The following is a 20,082-nucleotide window of genomic DNA, read 5'->3' as shown; positions in this document are numbered from 1 at the left end:
AGAGGCGAGAGTGTATGTATGGATGTGTGTCAGTGTGTGAGAGAAAGACACACACACACACACACACACACACACCTGTTGCTTGGTTGAGCCTCGGATCTTGAAAATACGCTATTAAAGATCCCCTGAGTAATTGTCACCTTAATGTGCTTCTGTTGTTGAGGGGAGGCATTTCTCTCTCTCTCTCTCTCTCTCTCTCAAGAAACTGTCGTCAAATCTTCCTGTAACAAACTAAGACAAGATTAGATTAAAATTTTGCCTTATTTGGGTGGTCCAGCCAGATCTTAGCACTGAGGCTGAGAGAGAGAAAAAGAGAGGAACAGAGAGAGTTGAGAGAAAGAGAGAGAGAGAGAGAGAGAAAGAGAAAGAGGTGTAGTGTTTCCTTTGACACGGTCGCGGACAATTTTACTCAGGGAACACATCAACTGATGGCTTCGTAATTCCCTCTTTTATCTCTCTTTCTCTTGTTTTTGCGATATTTATTTGTTTTACGATATCTGCATTTTATCACATTTTTACAATACTTATTTTTTTTACTATACTATATGTCTCTGCAGTATGTTTTTTATAATTATTATTTTTTACTGTTTTTGCGATATCTGTTTTGTTACAATGTCGGTTTTTTACTGAATAAATATCTACATCAATTCCTTGTCTGTGATTGGGCTAATTAGACCTAATTGTTTGAGTGTATCAACCACTAGACATTCACATTAATTCAACGAAAACATAAACAGTGTAGATGTATAACTAAACTAAAAACAAATTTAATTATCTTATTTTCTCATTAAATATTAGAATAAAAAGGGAGGTTCTAACTTTAAAAAAAATTTAAATGAAACCTTACGAGAATATATAAGTATCCCCTACCGGATATCTTAAACCATTTTCTGTGGATAAACTTACATGGGGATACTATTATTTAACTATACTTTACTTCCTTGTATTACTTAACTTGACACTACTTTACGTTTCTCTAATTTATACGTTTTGTCAGTAATCGTCTGCTACTTTAAACTGTACTATCATTTTCACCATCTTACAGCAGTTTACTATCAATGTCTGTGTGATGTCTTATACTAGTGTAGTGTGTATGGTGAGTGTAGTGCATTATTGGGAGTGTATAATGATGGTAGAGAGGGATGACTGTGTATGGTAAGATGTGTAGTGTATTGTGAGAGGTGTAGTACCGTATGGTGAAGGTGTGTACTGTACTTTAGTGGGATGTAGAGAGGTGTATGACAGTGTGGTTGTCTTTGTTGTTGGAAGTGTATAGTGAATAAGTCAAGGAGATATTAACTCCATTCATCCCATCTCAGTTTTTGTCTTCCCTTAGCCCTCATACCCTCCTCACTTCTACACTGAATAATATACCATCGTCAACGTTGAATAAATAATGTATAAATAAAAACCCTCGTTCTGAAAATAAGATCAGTGTATTACCATAATGATGCTACAATGATGAGAGATTTATTTACAAAGATGACATTACAAATTACAGTAATTCAGGAGGCCTCAAACATAGACTCCCACGACAGTCTGAGTACATCATATGGACTCAAACCAACATGGGAGGAGAATTACCAAGTACAGTAGAAAAATAAACAAATAATAAAAAACTGACCATAGAATAACTTGACCTTGAGTATTGAACAATGATACAGTACAGTATATACCACTCACACACACACGCACACACAGACAGACACACACACACACACGCACGAAGCATCATCAAACTACGTACTAACTGTCGAACTAATCTCTGAAATGCTACAGTCACCAAACCTTCAAGTAAACCAAATGCAATCTTAATACCTAACTCTAACCTGATACCATTACTGCTGAAAAGGTCACCAATCATATTCTTACATACTTAAATAGGATACAGTGTATATATTTATGTGAATACAGTACATTAATTTGCCTTAAAACAAACACATGTGATAGTTCAGAATTAAAACAATGAATGATTACAGGACAGTACAAATATTTCAGAATTTTCTTTTGTACACAGAATCTAAATACAGAAGATTTATTTCCCAAGATAAATCCCAATGAAACGTTTTAACAGATTTTTTTTTTACGTGATCCATTCATAAGAAACATCTGTTACTCTCACCTCAGACCTTTAACAAATTGCAGAAAACCATTGAAAACTAATTACAATCTTACAGAAAATAAGTAACAATATTATGATTTATGGCATTTTATTCCAGCTAATAATTGTAATTCTAATTTTTGGACAGTTGCTGTAATACCAATGTTCAGAAAGTCACAATATAGTATAATATTATCTTGCTTACATATCTCTCAAACACCTCAGAGGACCATCGGCTTGTCTATCTCTCGTCGTCTTCAGTAATTTGGGTATTCATTCCTCGTCTCCGTAAAGAAGGTTCTGTACGATGTTATACCAAGAGTCTAATTATCGTCTTTAATGTCCTATTTAACTCACACTTTGGCTTCCCTTATAAACCCTCAGAACAGTCAAAGTCATAGGAACTCGTATAAATCACTCTAATGCTCGTTTCTTTCACTGATATAGTAATTCGTTGTTTGTTTTATCAATACATTCCAACCACCATTTTTATCTTTAATTTGTGAAATATTATCCATTTTAACAATTGTAAACATAGGAACAGTCACAAACAAAAGTCCTGTCTCCTCTAGTTCCTTCATGAACCATGGGATTCACTCTCATGAACCCGAAGCAGTAGACTGATGCAGTATTTTGTCCATAAATGCTTAGGGTTCACGAGTCTGAATCTCAGGGTTCATGAAGCAATAGAAGAGGAGACAGGTCTTTTATTGTCAACTGTACGTACACTTAAGACCATCCTGCACATATCAACAGCATCTAACACACAATTTGGCAGTAAAAAAAAATACACAGGATAACATTCAAGGGTATACACAGTTCTTTAATTAATTTACACATAACATCATTTAAACCCAATCAGCAGTATATACCCAAGACACTGGCCTGAGGCAAAGCTTTAAGTGTGACGCTGTATATTGATGGCATACACCACAGAGCAGTACCATAAATACCCACACTAGAGTAGAATATCTGGCTCCAAAATCAGATATATTACTACAACTAATAATAATAAATAACAATAATAATGTGTTGTACCTTATCACATGTGTTACTTTGGTTGTGTGAAGTAACAGGAATAAACCAGTTAGATATACAGTACAGTTAAGGCAGTTTGAGGAACACATAATAACCAGTCAAGGAAAATTCTGTGTTTGGTCTTAATTTTGTCTATAAAGGGAAGGAAAAACTGGAGAAATAAAAAATACAAAAGTTTTTCATATTCCGAGCTAGACTTCTTCACCAATAACAACAGTTTGCGCAGTACTATCCGCCGGCAACCCGTCGCTCAACCTCTCATGCATGGGGCCAGCTCTGGGCTAAAATAAAATCATCTTGTGTTGACCGAATAAACTATGAAAAGTGGCGTCCCCATAGTGAAGGGTTTAAGATCTGTGACTAATGACATATTTCAGTAACACATTGAAATAATCTTCAATAAATGTAATCCATCTGGAAGGTTTTGTTTATCAATGGCGGATATAATTACAATATTCAGACGCTAACAGTGAATTAGGGAGAAAATAAACTTATTATTAAACGGAGAAAAAACAAGACTGTCTCAGAATCTGTTGACATTCAGTTCCAAAGCATGATTGTAACCTATCAGTTTTTATCATTATTATATAAAAAAAACTCCTAGAACAAAGACTATAGAAATATATGGGCAGTTCTGGGATTAAGCCTCAATAAGGAATAACAAAGACATGTACTAAACTTACACACACCGTACCTTTATAAAATAGATATTGCTCGAGATACAAAATATATGAGGTACAATTTGGATTTGTCTTGTGGTGTCTAATAATATTTGGTCACGTGTTTAAACTATTAATGACCGCCCGGGTTTATCGTAACCTCGTAAACCCGGCTTATACATCGACTTTTTTATCCTATTTGTGTGATAATAATAATAATAAACCAGTATGATAAATTGACTTATTAACCCACTTGTGTGATAATAAATGCTATGAGAATACACATTGGCCATACTAAAGACAAACTCCAAACGCTACTAACGTTCACATCATAGAGTTGACAACAACTTAACGTTTACTAGGGTCTACGTGCTACCTAACTACATCACAATCTTGAATACAAAATAAGAGCATGCAAGAGTTGAAGCTATTTTTCTTTATCAACTCAGTTTACATATTGTTTCTTTGGTTACAAAAAAAATTAAAACTAGTATTACAAATATCCCAGGTGAACGAACACACAAACACACACACACACACACAACCACGGCCAGAGTACACTAAAGTACATAATTAAAATACTGTATTGTTCTCTTGTGTGGGAGGAAGTTCAACAAAATCACTCGCCCTTCATATTTACTACAATTACTGTTTTCGCTTCAGTCTACGTTCATTCTTACACTCAAAATAAATCTAATTCCATAAAAAACGAAGCCGTAACAACCAATCCGAAGGCCTGATCCTTTAGCGACAATCTTCTGGGCTTTATTGAGGATAGAATATGTTTAGGATTATCAGTAACTATGATAATTTTAGTATAATTCTGATAATCAATTCACTTGCAATACTTATATATTATTTAATAATTTTCACCGGGTAAATTTTTGTACACGGTAGGCTGGCTAAGGACCTATATAATTGTGTACTGTATTATTGTTCATGTGCAGGCGGTAAAAATCATAAGAGTCATGGGAATTGTCTGGGCAGGATCGCTAGGGTCGTGGAATCGTCTCTAAAGGGTTAAATTTACATAATAAATCTGTTATTTAATATTTTTTCTCTTGTAAACCAACACAAAAATTTACTTAAATATTACTGGCACACACACACACACACACACACACACACACACACACACACACTAGTAAACTACAATAATACATAAAACTTAAAACAGGAGTATTATTAAAAAAGTTTGCACTGACTTTCTCACTTCTTCAGTAACTTTTTGAAACACACAAATGACAGAGAAAATAGTGTGTACAAGATGGTTTATGTTAGGAATAATTACCACGAACAGAGCTGCAAACACGTAAAATTTTCAAGTGACAAAAACTAAAATAACCTAACCTAACCTAATTAATCTTGTCGAGGATTATTAAGTTAAATTGGATTGTCTGGGTCATCCACTTCAGCAAAAAAAAAAAGATTAGTTATCGGTTTAACAGTCGCATTCGTGATATTTTTCAACATGTAGGCCATTTTGCACACACACACACACACTGGACATGTTCGAGCACCTCACATCAGCTGACTGCTACTCCCTAACACCGAACCTCAATCACAAACTGAACCTGTTAATGACTGCTTTAGCAAATACAGAAAAAACGTCGGCAGCAAATCAATACAGTACGTACATGTTTTTCACCTGTTCTTTCCGAGATTAAAATACAAAAACTTAAGCTTGATCTGCTGGGTGATGGTTGTGACCTTGAGCTTAAAGCTGATTGGTCAATATTATTAAGCTTCATCTGACAGCTGCTTGTTAAGTTGGTCAATAATATCAGCTTCATGTTATAGCTGTCTGGACAATACCTACAGCCTCAAGTGACACACGGCTGTTCTATATCACTCACTTCACTCATCCGTAGATCAATAACATACAGTACCTTAGTCATCAACCTCACCTGACCAAACTTTAAACCAAAATGGTCCGCTCCGGTTACGCGACATGACTGGTGATTGGTCAGCTTTGTGTATTTGACCCTGATTACAGTACAAGGCATCTCCTATAGGTCAGCCGTTTAACTGGATCAAAATGCCCCCAAACGACTCAAGCAGCCATTAACGATGTCATTATCACAATAACTATCACTCCTGAAAGACTATAAAATTCTACTAAAAATTATTTCTAGTCAAGATATTTTATCAAACTTGACAATTACATATTTTATATTTTCTTAGTTGCCTAAAATAGACTTGATTTTTTTTTATCTATTCCATGTACTGTATATTTACATGAATTAATCTCTTATTTACATTATTGAAAACATAACAATTAACATCGCTCATTGTCGGACGATACGGAAAGACGAAACCACTTGAAGACTCTAAAACTGAACAAATTATTTCATACAATAATCTACTCTTTTTCTGCCGGTACAGTACAGTAATTTACACAAAACTGTAAATGTCGAACTATCACTTCCAACAATAACGTAAAAAAAAATAAGTAATGATGCTATCAACTGTTAAAAAATACAAAATTAACAAAATACTGTAATGCAAAATGTAAATAATAAATAAACCCATTCACTCTATTAATTATTTATATATTAAGTTACTGTAAAATTAGGCCAAATTCTTGAAGCGGGCGGGTCACACCGATGGCAGGCGGCCATTGATAGCAGCCATCACCACTTTATGAAATCTGTTGCGTCGTCGTTTTGGTCGATGACGGGATCTGTACCAGTAGCACACAAGCAGGATGACCATCAACACAGAGAGGACGGCAAATGCTGGAATCCTCTCGGTGGAGTAAGGGAGAGTTCCTAGCATGCCACCTGTACAAAAAAAAAAAAGAACAATTAATAATCGGTGTGAACTATATACATTATTACAGGTGAAAACAGTTACTAAAGCCAAAATATTCAATAGACGACGATGGCTTGATACACACTCGCCCCAAAAAGTATCTTTATGGAGGAGGTCGATGAATTTCAAAACGAACGCCGCAACTCATATTGTATAAGAAGTTTCAACCACAATGGAGACCTGGATCATATTCAGTGACACTATGAGATTCTTACATGATCCCGTTTCTTCAAATACAGTAGAATACAGTAGTGATGTATGGCAAAACCTACAGCAGTACAGACGACAGCTTCCAAATATCACACTGTAGGTATTCCAGTTTGTTTACAAGTGTAGTGCTGTGTTATCTTAGTATTATAAAACAAGTTCTCAATTCCACAAGACAAAAAATCACTTGCCAATCTCTGTAAATCAAGACATTTCATTATTGTCTTTATCATCACACTTGTAGAGCTTTGTCACCCACTACTGTCGACACTCCTGCAGTAATATCTTAAAGGTTCTTCAATAGAAACGCTCTTTAGAAGGGATCGTTACTGTACTGTACTGCCAATTCAACCCTTTTAGGTATGTTTTCTAACACGGGGCAATACACTCCCTTAGCATAGGAACCTCCAAATCAATTCCCCTCAAAATATAACAACTGGGGAACATTAACTGTTATTTGGGTCTTATATAAGTTTTATTCCTAACATCAGTTCATTCAAGTAGCAGATTGTAACAAAATATTTACCCTTAACGTAAAGTCAAATGTACTCTGCTCTTCTCTCCATCTAGCACAATCTCTCACAGACTTCACGGAAAGTTTTAACTCGATAATAGATCCACCTCGAGTCTCCATTTTTAACTCACCTGTTTAGTTAAAAGACACCATAAGGTTGGCAAGGTCTTATGCATTAATAAACTTTCCCCCATCGACTTGAGTGTTACAAACTCGTATGAACCGTACCATCGCCACTCTCTGTAATGCACATCACAAGAAAACATTGCTGTGACATCATTCAAATACAGATACAGTATTACAGGAGTTACAAAATGAACTTGGTTAGCATTAAGAAGAGTATGTATTTAGAGAAAGAATTCTTGATGGGAGGTATAATTCCTGAAGGCAGAAGTACAGTACAGTATAATAAAAAACTTCCACGATTTGTCTTTATGAAGTAAAATATCCGAGAAGCGTAGAGTTAAATAGTGAAATCACAGAAGGAAGACAGAAATTACACATTTATTATTTTATCTGTCGTTGTGTGGAAACGTCACCTGTATGTTCTGTCACTCACACCAGGGTATCAACCTTGATCCTTATGATGTAAAATAAACACCAATAACGTGAGCACAAACACACGATCCTTTTTATCTATGTCCAAGCAAGTTTAGTAAATGATAGAGAAATACAAAATATTAACCTAACCTAACCTAACCTATCCTATCCTATCATATCCTAACCAAACCTAACTGCCTTTTTAGCATGAGTGTTTAGTCATGAGGTGAAATAAGCTGGGGGTGCTAATTAACCTAACCTAACCAACCTATCCTATCCTATCATATCCTAACCAAACCTAACTGCCTGTAGCATGAGTGACATGAGGGGCAAACTACTCCACAGATCACCACGTGTGGATGTTTAGACTGAAGACGGAAAAAGATATAAATTTAAATATTCCCGCCATCAAAATTTATAATATATAGGATTTTTACAATTAAATTTAGTAACACGAGATAAAAATTACGTTTAAAAATAAAATAAAATTAAACTAGAGGCTTCAGAAATTAATACAAGTTTTTAACACTAAGTTGCCGAGAAAACTGTAAAGTTCATGAGCATAATGTACAATTTAGTTAGTTATTTTGATCTGTTTAATGCCTATTTTAGAACCTTCATTTGTTTCCTCTAAGTCATACCAGTGTTTATAAAGAAACAACACCCTAGTAATATATTTCAAAAAGTTTAAGCGGAATTGTAAAAATTTTCGAGATGAGTTTATTAATTTTTCTTATATTAATTTGTGAAGTAAATACTGTACATGAAAACTGAAAGAAGAAAAAGATAAATTAAACCTACTTAATGGACTGTATGGAGAGAAAAGTCCATTATATTGAGGGTCCATTAGATGTGAAACGAACTATATAGATTTGAAAGTGTTATATCAAGGGTTCGTTAGATGTGAACCCCCCATGTAGTTAAGCAATTAGTTGAAGTTTATAAGCATTTAAATTCCTAATGTGGGATATGTAAACAATTTATGCCACTTACTTCTTGTTTGAGACATTGAGAGGCTGTGGTGTGACTGGCTGTAGGGAGGGACACTCAGGCAGTGGCCGCATCTGTTCCATCCCCAGTGTGTGCTCCACTACCTGTAGGGTCGGGGTTCACTATTAGGTGATGGATCAGCATGCTGGACAGACAGACAGAGAGACACACAGAGAATCATGGCAGACATTTAGTTTGACAGTTAAGAACGAGGAGTGGATATTTTTGACGGGTATGAGGCACAGGCGGCAGAAACGAAGGACAGTTGCATCTCCCTGCCCCCAATGTGCCAGACATGACCTGGTGAGACAGTGTGGTGTCAAGACATACAATAAGAGAGATTTACTCCTATTACTATCTACTAGTTGCAGATGGCTTAGTGGGTTGACTCATGCTGTTGGCTCTACAAGTCACTATAGGAGTAGACATAATACCTACCAAAGAATACAGACATTCATATTTTCCTTAAGATAACTGATATGAGAAGCAGAATGTATAGAAGCATTGTTTTATTATGTCAGTTAATATAGAAGCATTATTATATTATGTCAGTTATAAGTATATTTTATATATTAGTTTCTGAGAGCTGTTTAAAAGGATTTTGTTATTATGAGTTATCAAGAGCTATTTATCACTGTTAGTATAAGTAAACTTCTAGTACAATATAAACAAACAGCTGTCATGATAACTTACCAGAAAAAAATAAATCACGATAAAGAAACGAGTTATTAATATAAGTTACACGGAAAAAATTACCCAAAACGGTTTCAGTTTTCTCTTTTGAACTCCAATTATAACCCTAGAGAGTATTTTCCACACAGTAGTTGATAATAAAGTCAACCAAATACTCTAATATATATATATATATATATATATATATATATATATATATATATATATATATATATATATATATATATATATATATATATATATATATATATATATATATATATATATATATATATATATTAACAATTTAATGGTTAACCAGGTACTCTAGTATATATATATTAACAATTTCACTGGTTTATCTCAATATCCTGGGGGTTAATTATAGTGAGGTAGGTTAAATAATGTTTGTAGTGGGAATCATGATTGAAGGATAGACCAAACCACTTATCCATATAATGTAAGTTCATTTATATTTAACTGTCTCCATATATAAAACCAAAAGCTCCTCCCCTTAGTAGGACAGGCTATATGACTAACTCTGTAACAAACACATTAATATCTTCTCTTCCCAGACTACAACTCAGACCTCATGGCTTAGGAAGCCCAAATATCATTCTCATTTCGTATCGCATAAGGCTATGAACGATGCGAGCAGTGCTTCTGTTTTGCTAAGGTCTCGTGCAAGTAATACCTTCGAGTGTTTGTGTAAGTTACTGTTCTCCATCTTTGTGGGTAAATCTGTCGTCGGAGGAACGGGCATCCCGGCGCTGGAGGTAAAGACTCCCGCCAGGTGTCCCGTGGTGGTGAACTCGAGTAGGGCGTCGAGCATCCAGAAACAATCCTTCTGAAGGTGGCTGTTGTCCAGACAGTTGGAGTCCCCGTACACCACCAGGCGGCCGCTGTGGTGAAGGCTGTTATCACCCAGGTCATCGGTGCTCTTGGTCTGCAGTAGTCCTAAGATCGGTACATCTGTAAGAGAGCAGAAACACTTGTGATGGAGATTTACCTCATAAGGATTACATTAACAGCACAAAAATCTTAATGTGGGTAAATAATAGTGACTGGGGTTCAAGACAAGTGAGGAAAATGACAAGAAAGCTTTCCTGCCTTCAACACACTGTCGTATTGTATATCTCTCACGTCAATCCCTGTCAAATACTCCATATGCCTAAACTATCTTAGTGAAAAGTCTCATAAACCAACACTCCTTTCCCATATATTATTCATTCATTCCTTATAATATATCGATCCATTGTAGACTGACCCGGCACACTCTCACTCTCAGCCTCCAGCATCTCCTTAGCGTGGTCGTTGAGAGTCTTGCGGACAACAGTACCCTCGCGGGGAAACTGGGCCAGCGAGGTGCCTGTAGCGTAGTACATGTCGTGGTCACCGAGTGTAAAGTCGCCCTCAAACACGCCATCGCTCAGTGCCACACCCCACGAGGCCAGTAGATAGTTGAGTGCCGGGATGTTACTGCCACCCGTGACTGGCATCCACAGTTGTCTGTAAATACATACATTAACTAGTTCAGTGGAGGCATAAATACATCTCCGAACATATTTTTTTACCACCACATCCAAACAATAATGAAGTTCTTTAAATGATGAAATATATTGACTAAAAACTGAGAGCTTGAACACAAATATGATCAAAACCCTGATACATAAAGATTGTAAGGGTAAATTTTTATAACAATACTCACTTGGTGTTCTCATCGTAAAACTTGACCTTCTTCATCACACTGACATTGTACCAGTCAGCAAAAACTATAAGAGACAATCCCTTCTCAACATCATGCCGTAGTTTGGTCACCTCTTCGGGGAAATACTCTTCCTCGGGGTCTACCACCATCAAGGTGCCGTACTTGCTGGCGTCAAAACAAGTAAAAGGAGACCCCAGGACCTCGATGTAATAACCACTATTACGCAGGTGTTGGTACATGTCCTTAAAATTAGTGTGGATGTGGTCGGCATTCCAATCGAGAGGATCGTTGGTCATTCGTAAATTGTCCCTGGGGAAGTAGCCCGGAGGATAACGCAGGTTGTGAAACTGGTCCCATAGAACGCGCTTGTGTCGCGGTGGAGTCGGTATCATTTTGGCCTTGACGGGGAGTTTGACGTGCGAGGTTCTCGGCTGTGTCTCCCCTTCTTCTGGAGGAGATTCAATGGTGACGGAAATATGGCCTCTAGCGAGACCTTCCCATTCCTTGCCGCTCTCTGCTACAGTGATCCACACTGCCAGGTGACCCGACCACGGCCATAACACCTGTACCAGTGAATCAGGCTAATTAATTTAAGGTTTTATATATTTAATTAATTTTCTTTTAGTAACAATTTGTTTTTGTTTTTATTATACAGTATACTGTATGTACAGTAAAATAAGTATATTTCAACAACTTCTAATATAACATAAAACCAACAGGAAAGATAACTGAATTTACAGGATTTCCCCCATTATTTATCTAAAGGGTTTACTGTAATGTATAAACTTTCTTGAGTAGAATACAGGAAGAAGTTAGAAGGAGGCTAAAAGAATAGTAGTTGTGTTCATATAAGTGTTGATCATGAACAAATTATTGCAATGAACCAAGATTCACGTTCAAGTTATCTTTCCTACAGTACAGTACTCGAAGAATCACTTTCAACTTACCTCAGAGTATGTAAAAGCAATATCAAGATGGTGACCATACTGAGGTGTGTATGGGTGCCATATTGGCTTCTCAACAATGCGTCCCGACACACCCATGCCGTTGAGAATTGTGACATTGACGATGATGGGCATAGCACCGTAGTAAAGAGGTTGTGTGCAGTACGGCCACATGTACTGACATTCAGTAAGATCTATGTAGCTGGGACTTAAGGAAGCTTGAGGCTTGTATTTAGAGAGAACTTGATATGCTTTCACCAAGTCAAGCTTGCCATGTCCCTGCTCAAACATGTTGACTCCCGGCAGTCTTCTAGCTGAGGCCATCAGCGCTTGCTTCATGCTGGCGGGGTTGATGATGCCTCCTCGGTGCAGAACACCACTGAAAAGTTCATTGATAATTTTTATATATTAACACAGTACAGTACAATACTACTTTGTTGTTCATCATAGATGTAAAAACGTGTACCTGTGAATATTAGACACATCCACTACCCTGGGCATTCTCTACTCCAATTGGACAGTGCTGAACCCACCTTCTGTTACTGAAGGATTATAACTCTATTTACATAAGTGTATTGATCACAAGTACAAGACATTACTGCACCTAGCAAGAAGGGTCACAGCTCCAGCCACCACCGGCGATGCTACTGAAGTGCCGGACAACTGCCGACACTTGCCCTCCATGCTGGAGCCTTGGACCAGGGAGCCGTATGTGACAATGTCCGGCTTAACACGACCGTACCTGTTAATGAAGAAAATATTATTAACTTCAATACTATGAATATAAATAGAAATATATCATCAATACTGGAACATTATTTCTATGTTCAAGATATTAATATAGTCATCTAAATCCAAGATGTCTGATAAAGACAATTTATCCCCATGGAACAGTACATAACACAAATAAGAAAGGCAAGAAGTCTTATCCTCTACGGAAGTGGGTAGGATAAAAACAAAATGGTTGACATAAGTATAAATTATTGTTTTCTGAAGAACTGAAACTCACCCCTGAGGTAGTTCCCAAGTTGTCATTCCCCTCGATGAAAAACGCGCAATCTGGTCCTCAAAATTGATGCCTCCGACCCCAATCACGTCCATCTGGTCAGCCGGGTTGTTGAGAGTCCTGCAACCAATCACAAGTAGACCATAACAACCGACAGTAGACTTTTCGCTGCTTAAGCCCTTCACTACGGGGACGCCACTTTTAATATTTCATCTAACCGACGACGGACAACTTTATCCATCTCAGAGGCGACCCCATACACAAGAGGTTAATGATAGAAAATATTTATAAAAAGTGACTAAGAGTAAAAACAATGTAAAAATTAATATGTAATTTTTTTATAGATTAACTGCATCATCTGAAGAGTAACCGGCTATAGCTTATTTCACCTTAAGATTAATCAAACTTACGTAGTCCTCCAGGAAGCATTATGGTGTTTAATGCTCAGGTGAAATAAGCTGAGGAGGGGGCGAGTTGAATCTTCAGGTTATGTTAAAGGTTCCGTAAATTTTAAGTGGGCAAGTCAAAACTGCTCTGGGCAAACTATTCTGAAAAACCTATTACAGTATTATGATCACTAAGAGGAAGGTTAACCACTGCAGTAAACACAAAGTTCACAGGTTCTATTGTGATTTTTACTAGTTTTGCATTATTATAAAGGAATATTCTCGGTCCTATTTGCTTGTCAGTACCCGGATAGCATTCTAACATCAACAGTGAGACCATTCCGGTTGACGTACCCATACAGTGGTCCGTCATTCCCAATAGCCGACACCATAATCACCCGGTTGGCAGTCAACTCCCAAACTTTGTCAACAAACGGATGATCCATAAAGTCAGGTCCTCCGATGCTTAGATTCAGTACATCCACTTTCTTCAGTATTGCGTAGTTGAAGGCGTCGAGGAACCAAGACGTGTATGATACCTGCAACACACAGTACAGTATATAATATTTAGTGTTTGGTACAAAAATATTCAGAGACAGTAACCCAAATACAGGATAACAAATATTTAACTACAGTACTGTATGTGTTTTCTCTATATATGAAAAATGTAAATAAAATTTCCTAAGATTTTGTTTTGGAAAAAAAAGGCAAATTTTTTGTTAGTTTTTAAAGAGTTTTTCAATTACTGTACTGTAGAATTGATCTACTATATATAAAGTACCTGAGTAATTAAACAAATAAATAATTACAGTTCATTATTCAAACTCATATAATTATAACTTAGGGAATAAGTTTTAATTCCCAAGTGATCTATACACAACATGTTTACTCATCACAATCTCTCTTCTGACCTGATTGTTGGTAAATACACGATAAATGTGTAACTCCGCGTCCGGTGCAAACCCGAGACAAGTCTTGCCGCTGGAGGCTATCACCCCTGCCACGAAGGTACCGTGACCCAGCCCGTCGTCTAGAGTCTTCTCGTTGGTCCAGTTAGTACGCTCCTTGATGCGCTTAAAATGAGGGTGAGACTTGGACAGACCCGTGTCAAATACAGCCACTCTCACCCCAGCACCTGAGATGGGATAAGAATATTATAGAGCCGAGTCTAAATTCTCGAATGGCTGTCTTTATGTGTAAAACAAATTCATATACAGGAGATTAATATATTTCTTAAGGTAAATTCGCTCCAAAATGTATCTTTAAGACTTAGTGTGAGGCAATATGACAGCAGATGAAGGATTTTGACAACCCTACCGAGCCAACAGGAGTTACAGTGTTCAATCTGAAATTCATTGGACCCCTCCGTAAAGATAGTTTTTGGAGCCAGTGTACATACATGAACTTAAATTATCATCTGATATTGATACTGATCTGTGATGAACAATAAGGAACATTGTTATGAAGAAAGAGGTTAGAGGAGTGATTAGTTTAACGAGCATTTAATGTAGAAGACTAATAAACTACAATCATTAAATACCTAACAACAGTCTCTACAGGTTCACTAGCCCTAGATACAGTACTGAACCGTGGAGTCTCTTCACCTGTACATCTTGTTCACACCACTTGAGAGGCAAAATTTCCAACATTATCTTTATATCACAGTTTGAAGTCTAGTATAGGCTGGAATACCTCACCTGTGATGCCCATACTCCACAGTACATCAGCTTGTAAGGTTGATGTGATCTGTCTTGGAATAGTGCGCAGTAGGCGACGGCTCGAGTGCCTCCCGGTTGTCTGCCAAAAAGCTGTTCCCTGGAGATGAAAAAAATGTTGTACTGTATATAATCAACTAACATAGCACTTTATACTACTTAATATAACCACATCAAGTGTGTGAATTTTGAAGAATATAAAGTTAAGGTTTGAGAAATATTGACGTGATGAGTAAAACACATAAGGTATACCCACTAGAGTTAGAGAGGAGCGTCTTAGAGGTCTCGAGGCGGGCCAGGAGCCGTTCTCCTCCGCCTGGGCACAGTCGCTCCCACTACACGGCGCGTCCTTCTTTGGGTTCACCTCGATCTTGTTGGAATTTATCTCCGACAGATAACTCTCATAGTCCACATCCGTCTCTATCTCGTCAGTGTCGCTCCCCACTGCTTCACTGTCTAGTTCAGATCCATCGTTTAAGACCGTTCTGGTGTCTGTTCCTGTTATGTTATATATGACTATTTTTTCTTCTGAATCCGAGACATTTGCAAAGAGGATGTCATCCCACATGTCCGAATTGGCCTCCTCGTCCGTGTCATTGACGAAGTGAAGGTGTCGGATGACCATGCGTTGTGCTGTCACCCTCTTCACCGCCGGGTGATCTTTGAGGGCATCCAACCCACCGTTTTTACGCAGTTCTTGAATCTTAAAAAAATTTGACAAAGTACCGTTTAGGAATTTTAATGTCCAAGTATGTATACGACTGAACTATATTTCAAACCTGACTTACAGAGACACTTACAAGGTATATGTGCATGTGTGGCACACTACTATACCTACATAGTCGACTTTTACAAGGAAACACTGAAGATTCTGTTCCTTCACAATACTAAAACTTCCTCATGCTGACAAAAATCCCTTGGGAATAGGTCATTAACGATCTTTAACAATAACATTAGATATTATTAGTCACTTAAAGTTATACAGAGGATGGAGGAAAAGTTCATAATTATTCTAAATCATCGTACAGTACCTGGACGACATCAAAGTCACTGGGGTAGTCGCTGGCAGGGTTGTCTCGTGGCAGCACCTGCCACCGTACAACGTTCGATTCATTTAATGCGGCCTGGATGAAGCGTTCTCGTGCTTCCTGTCTGTAGTATCCCTTAAAAGCTACGATGTATTCTGAGGGCAGAGTCAAATATCTTACACATTAACTACACTTTCCACCTCTCAGTTGCTGTTAGATACCGTATACTGCTGTATGTCATGAGGCTGACCTTATGACGTGTAACATATCTTAATACTGTATCATTAACTCAGTTAGTAAGACATATAAAGAGACCAGATGCCCTTTACTACCCTATGTCAAGTACAGTCCTTCATTACTTCCATTATATTATGAAGGTTAGTAATTACTGTAACAATGAATGATGGAAAATGGTCGAGTCTGTGTTGCTCTCGTCTCCAGCCACCACAGAGTAACAGGAACCAACTATATAAGAACAGAATACATGCAGGATACATATAAGGGTCTTCAACACTAAGTTAGAATATTGAATCCCATACATTACATCCAGTACCACTCATACATAATCTCTAATGGCTGGATTGGCTAATATATTCATAAAAAAAATGGTGATTGGTCATGATTGGGTAATATCATGATTCGACACATAAATGCAGCTACAGTGAACTATTTCCTTGAACCTGTTTAGAATGTCGGGTAAAGCCAGCCAGTCCCTTTTCTCAAGACTATCAGAAATCTAAAGACACACTGTAATTATGATGTTATTGTCCAACTCAGTGCTGTAATATGGCTGTTTAAACTTGGCTGCTTTCGTGTAGTGAATTAACTACCAATTATATAATGTTTCTCTGACAGTTATGTGACTGACCATCTCCAGGGAATGTATGTTGTAGTATCTTGATTATTGTGAGTAATTCTGATAATTTACGAGTATGTAGAGTAATTGTATTGTAAAAGTATTATATCATGCCTGTAGCTGTTGGACAATGATAGTACTTAGCATGATTATGGTGATGTATAGTGATAATCTTGAATATATCCTGTAATATGATCAATGTTATATAATTATCAGAAAGACGAAAAATATCTTTATTTACCATTTTCCACAATGCTGGACGAGTATTGTATCTTCACTTGTTGGCCGTGAGTCTCACCGCACGGCCCCTCTGTCGGTCTGTTTGGCAACCGTTCCTCGTCACCGCTCGACGCACCCTCCTGATCCACGTCGTTTATATAACTAGCCTCCGTTACGCTACTAAGTCTCCTCGCCGCGAACATTATATTCTCCTCGCCGTCAGAATCATCACCGTTACTCGAGTAGGTTGTGTCGAGAGCTCCGTGGGTTGCCCGACTCAACGCACACAACACCAACACCACACCGAGACCGATCCTCCAGTCACACCTCCACTTCCCCCTCCACCTCCGAGTCCACCTGCAGCTCCCCCTTCTAGTTCTACAAGTCAGTGATTTTGAACTACATGAGCACAAACTACTCCCTTCTTCAGGTTCCGAACATTCTCGAGGCGTAGGAGCTATTATACCCGACAAGTCATTACGTGGAGGATATACTGTAGTTATTCTTTTTGTTATATTAGTTTGTACAATATTTTCCCGTTGTGAACTTGTTGATCTGCTGTTAGGTAAGGTTGGTCTCCTGGCTCCGCCCTCCTTCCATCGAAAGTTGGGTTTCATCTTGTGTATAGGGTTCAGGTAGCCAAATTTACATTCTTCACCTGAAAAAAAATATATAAATAAAACCATGTCATTATTCACTACTATATATTCATTATTCACTATTGTACACTTTTTTCAGCACTATTTTCTTTCTTCGTGATAAACTTGTTCAATAAACTAAAATATAAGATACAAATCAACCAATGTCAGAAAAGGTGGCATCCCTCTCCTTAACCTTTCATCAATGGCTTAGTTCCACAGTCTCCATGAGGAAATATTAAATAAACAAATAACAAGAAACTCAATATTATTCATGTGGTAATTCAAAAGTTGTTTATTACCCCTTAAAGTAACAAATATTTCATCAAGAATAGTCCCCAAAATATCTTAGTCTAGAGAAGCTTGTTAAGTATTACCAGAGTACAGTATATGCCTTACTTTACTTTGCTTTACTTTTATTCACTGAGACACATTATGGTTTGTGATGAAGAAATTTGGTTACATAGTGTTACTATATTTAAGACAAAATGATTGACATCTTTGATTTATCTCTTTAAATACCTTCAAGAGATTTAAATATTTAAATAACCATAACGTCATCAACAACTTCTTCAAGCTCACAACCCCAATACATTAACAACATATGTATAATCCCATGTACATATATATACTGTATATATATGTTTATTTTAGCTGTGTTACGCTTACTAAGGTCATCTTACCTATCTCCCGAGACCCATGATGATATTATGATGGGAATTACCTCGACACCCGCATCTTTACACCACTAACTCACGCCTCTACCTGTTCATTAAATGCTACTGGATGACCTTCACGTGTGCCAGGACACTGAACACGTTATATAAAGTTGTTCTGGCCACATTTACTTGTAGATAAATTCCTCCTCGACTCACCTATAGTGAACCACTTGCCTCATCTACACAGATGTCTCAATGTTTTGCATCGTATAAGATATAAACGCAGGAATCCACTTACTTCCCCTCATTTTTTCCCTTTAATTAATAAAATAGGATCACATAGATTCTCTATAAACAGCAGATTATTTTATCCTAGTCTTTCTTAATCCGGTATAAGGAATTGGATTCACTTTATGAGTGTAGGATGGTGTTACTTATACTTTGGTAAATGAAAGAAAACGGAGGTTGTCGTGTCAACAAACCTTGGTGGGTGCACAGTGCGTGACCCAAACTATTATAACGAGTACTGTTATATCTCGTATTACAAGTATATCTTATCTAGTCTCTGATGCCCTATTTGACCATTGATCTCATTACAGCATTGGAATAAACAAAACATTCAACTTTGTTCTTATTTCTTGTTGATGTCTATATACAAAGTTCAGCTAACGGGATAGAGTTTCCACAGTTGTAAGTTTTACTTGTCATTCTACACCTCACCAAGACAATAAACTTTATATAGACACGAGATAAACTTTACCTAGATGCCAGACAACAAGTATTAACTCTGAGTTTTAACAAGATACGATTAAATGTACTTGAAAACATGAAGTTAATATACCGTAGAAATTACCAACAACATCGCTGCAAAGTGAGATACTTAACTACAGTGTGTGTGTGTGTGTAAGACCTGTCAGAATCTAGAACACCTCAACAGTTCAAGTTCTTTGCGCAAGTCAGACTATAAGTTATTACAAGTCGTTATACGTAGCCCAGAGCATCATATCATAACCTCATTTCCTGCACAGTTTTCCATTATAACTCTCAATAACAATAATGCTCGTTTATAGTACTCAAGTCCACGAGTCAAAGGTCATCTTACATATATAGACAGTACGTGTATGTTTTTTAATCAATGTGTACGTGTGTGTGTGTGTGTGTGTGTGTGAGAGAGATATCTAACCCAGAAAAATATACACGCAACAGTTATTTACGGAACAATGTACAAATAATAAAGAATGACGGTAAACTATACACACAAGGGGAGAAGAGGAGGAGGAGGCCATTGTACAGTAATTACATTGTATTTTTGTCTTATGTCGGGTAACGGAGAGAAGATTTTAACTGTGTGTGTGTGTGTGCGTGTACATAAGTCATCATGTGGGGAA

General features: G+C 37.2%; 1 protein-coding gene and 1 long non-coding RNA gene across 2 annotated transcripts; both read right to left on the bottom strand.

The window, feature by feature from the left end:
• Positions 1-1,417: 1,417 nt before the first annotated feature.
• LOC121868537 lies at positions 1,418-7,941 on the bottom strand. The gene is made up of 2 exons (XR_006089416.1): positions 7,465-7,941; positions 1,418-6,581 (listed from the first exon to the last, which is right to left on the bottom strand). It is a non-coding gene; the product is annotated as an uncharacterized LOC121868537 (long non-coding RNA).
• A 1,935-nt stretch (positions 7,942-9,876) lies between these two features.
• LOC121868536 (membrane-bound transcription factor site-1 protease-like) lies at positions 9,877-18,878 on the bottom strand. The gene is made up of 13 exons (XM_042369240.1): positions 18,719-18,878; positions 17,420-18,055; positions 16,326-16,477; positions 15,551-15,997; positions 15,277-15,394; positions 14,491-14,714; positions 13,934-14,118; positions 13,197-13,313; positions 12,792-12,929; positions 12,191-12,566; positions 11,244-11,806; positions 10,803-11,044; positions 9,877-10,507 (listed from the first exon to the last, which is right to left on the bottom strand). The coding sequence occupies exons 2-13, from the start codon at positions 18,012-18,014 to the stop codon at positions 10,155-10,157; spliced, it is 3,510 nt and encodes a 1,169-aa protein (XP_042225174.1). The 5' UTR covers positions 18,015-18,055; positions 18,719-18,878; the 3' UTR covers positions 9,877-10,154.
• Positions 18,879-20,082: the final 1,204 nt, after the last annotated feature.

Source organism: Homarus americanus, unplaced genomic scaffold (genome assembly GCF_018991925.1).
Source record: "Homarus americanus isolate GMGI-L3 unplaced genomic scaffold, GMGI_Hamer_2.0 scaffold59495, whole genome shotgun sequence".
NCBI lineage: Eukaryota > Metazoa > Arthropoda > Malacostraca > Decapoda > Nephropidae > Homarus > Homarus americanus.
This window is presented reverse-complemented; position numbering and strand designations above follow the sequence as displayed.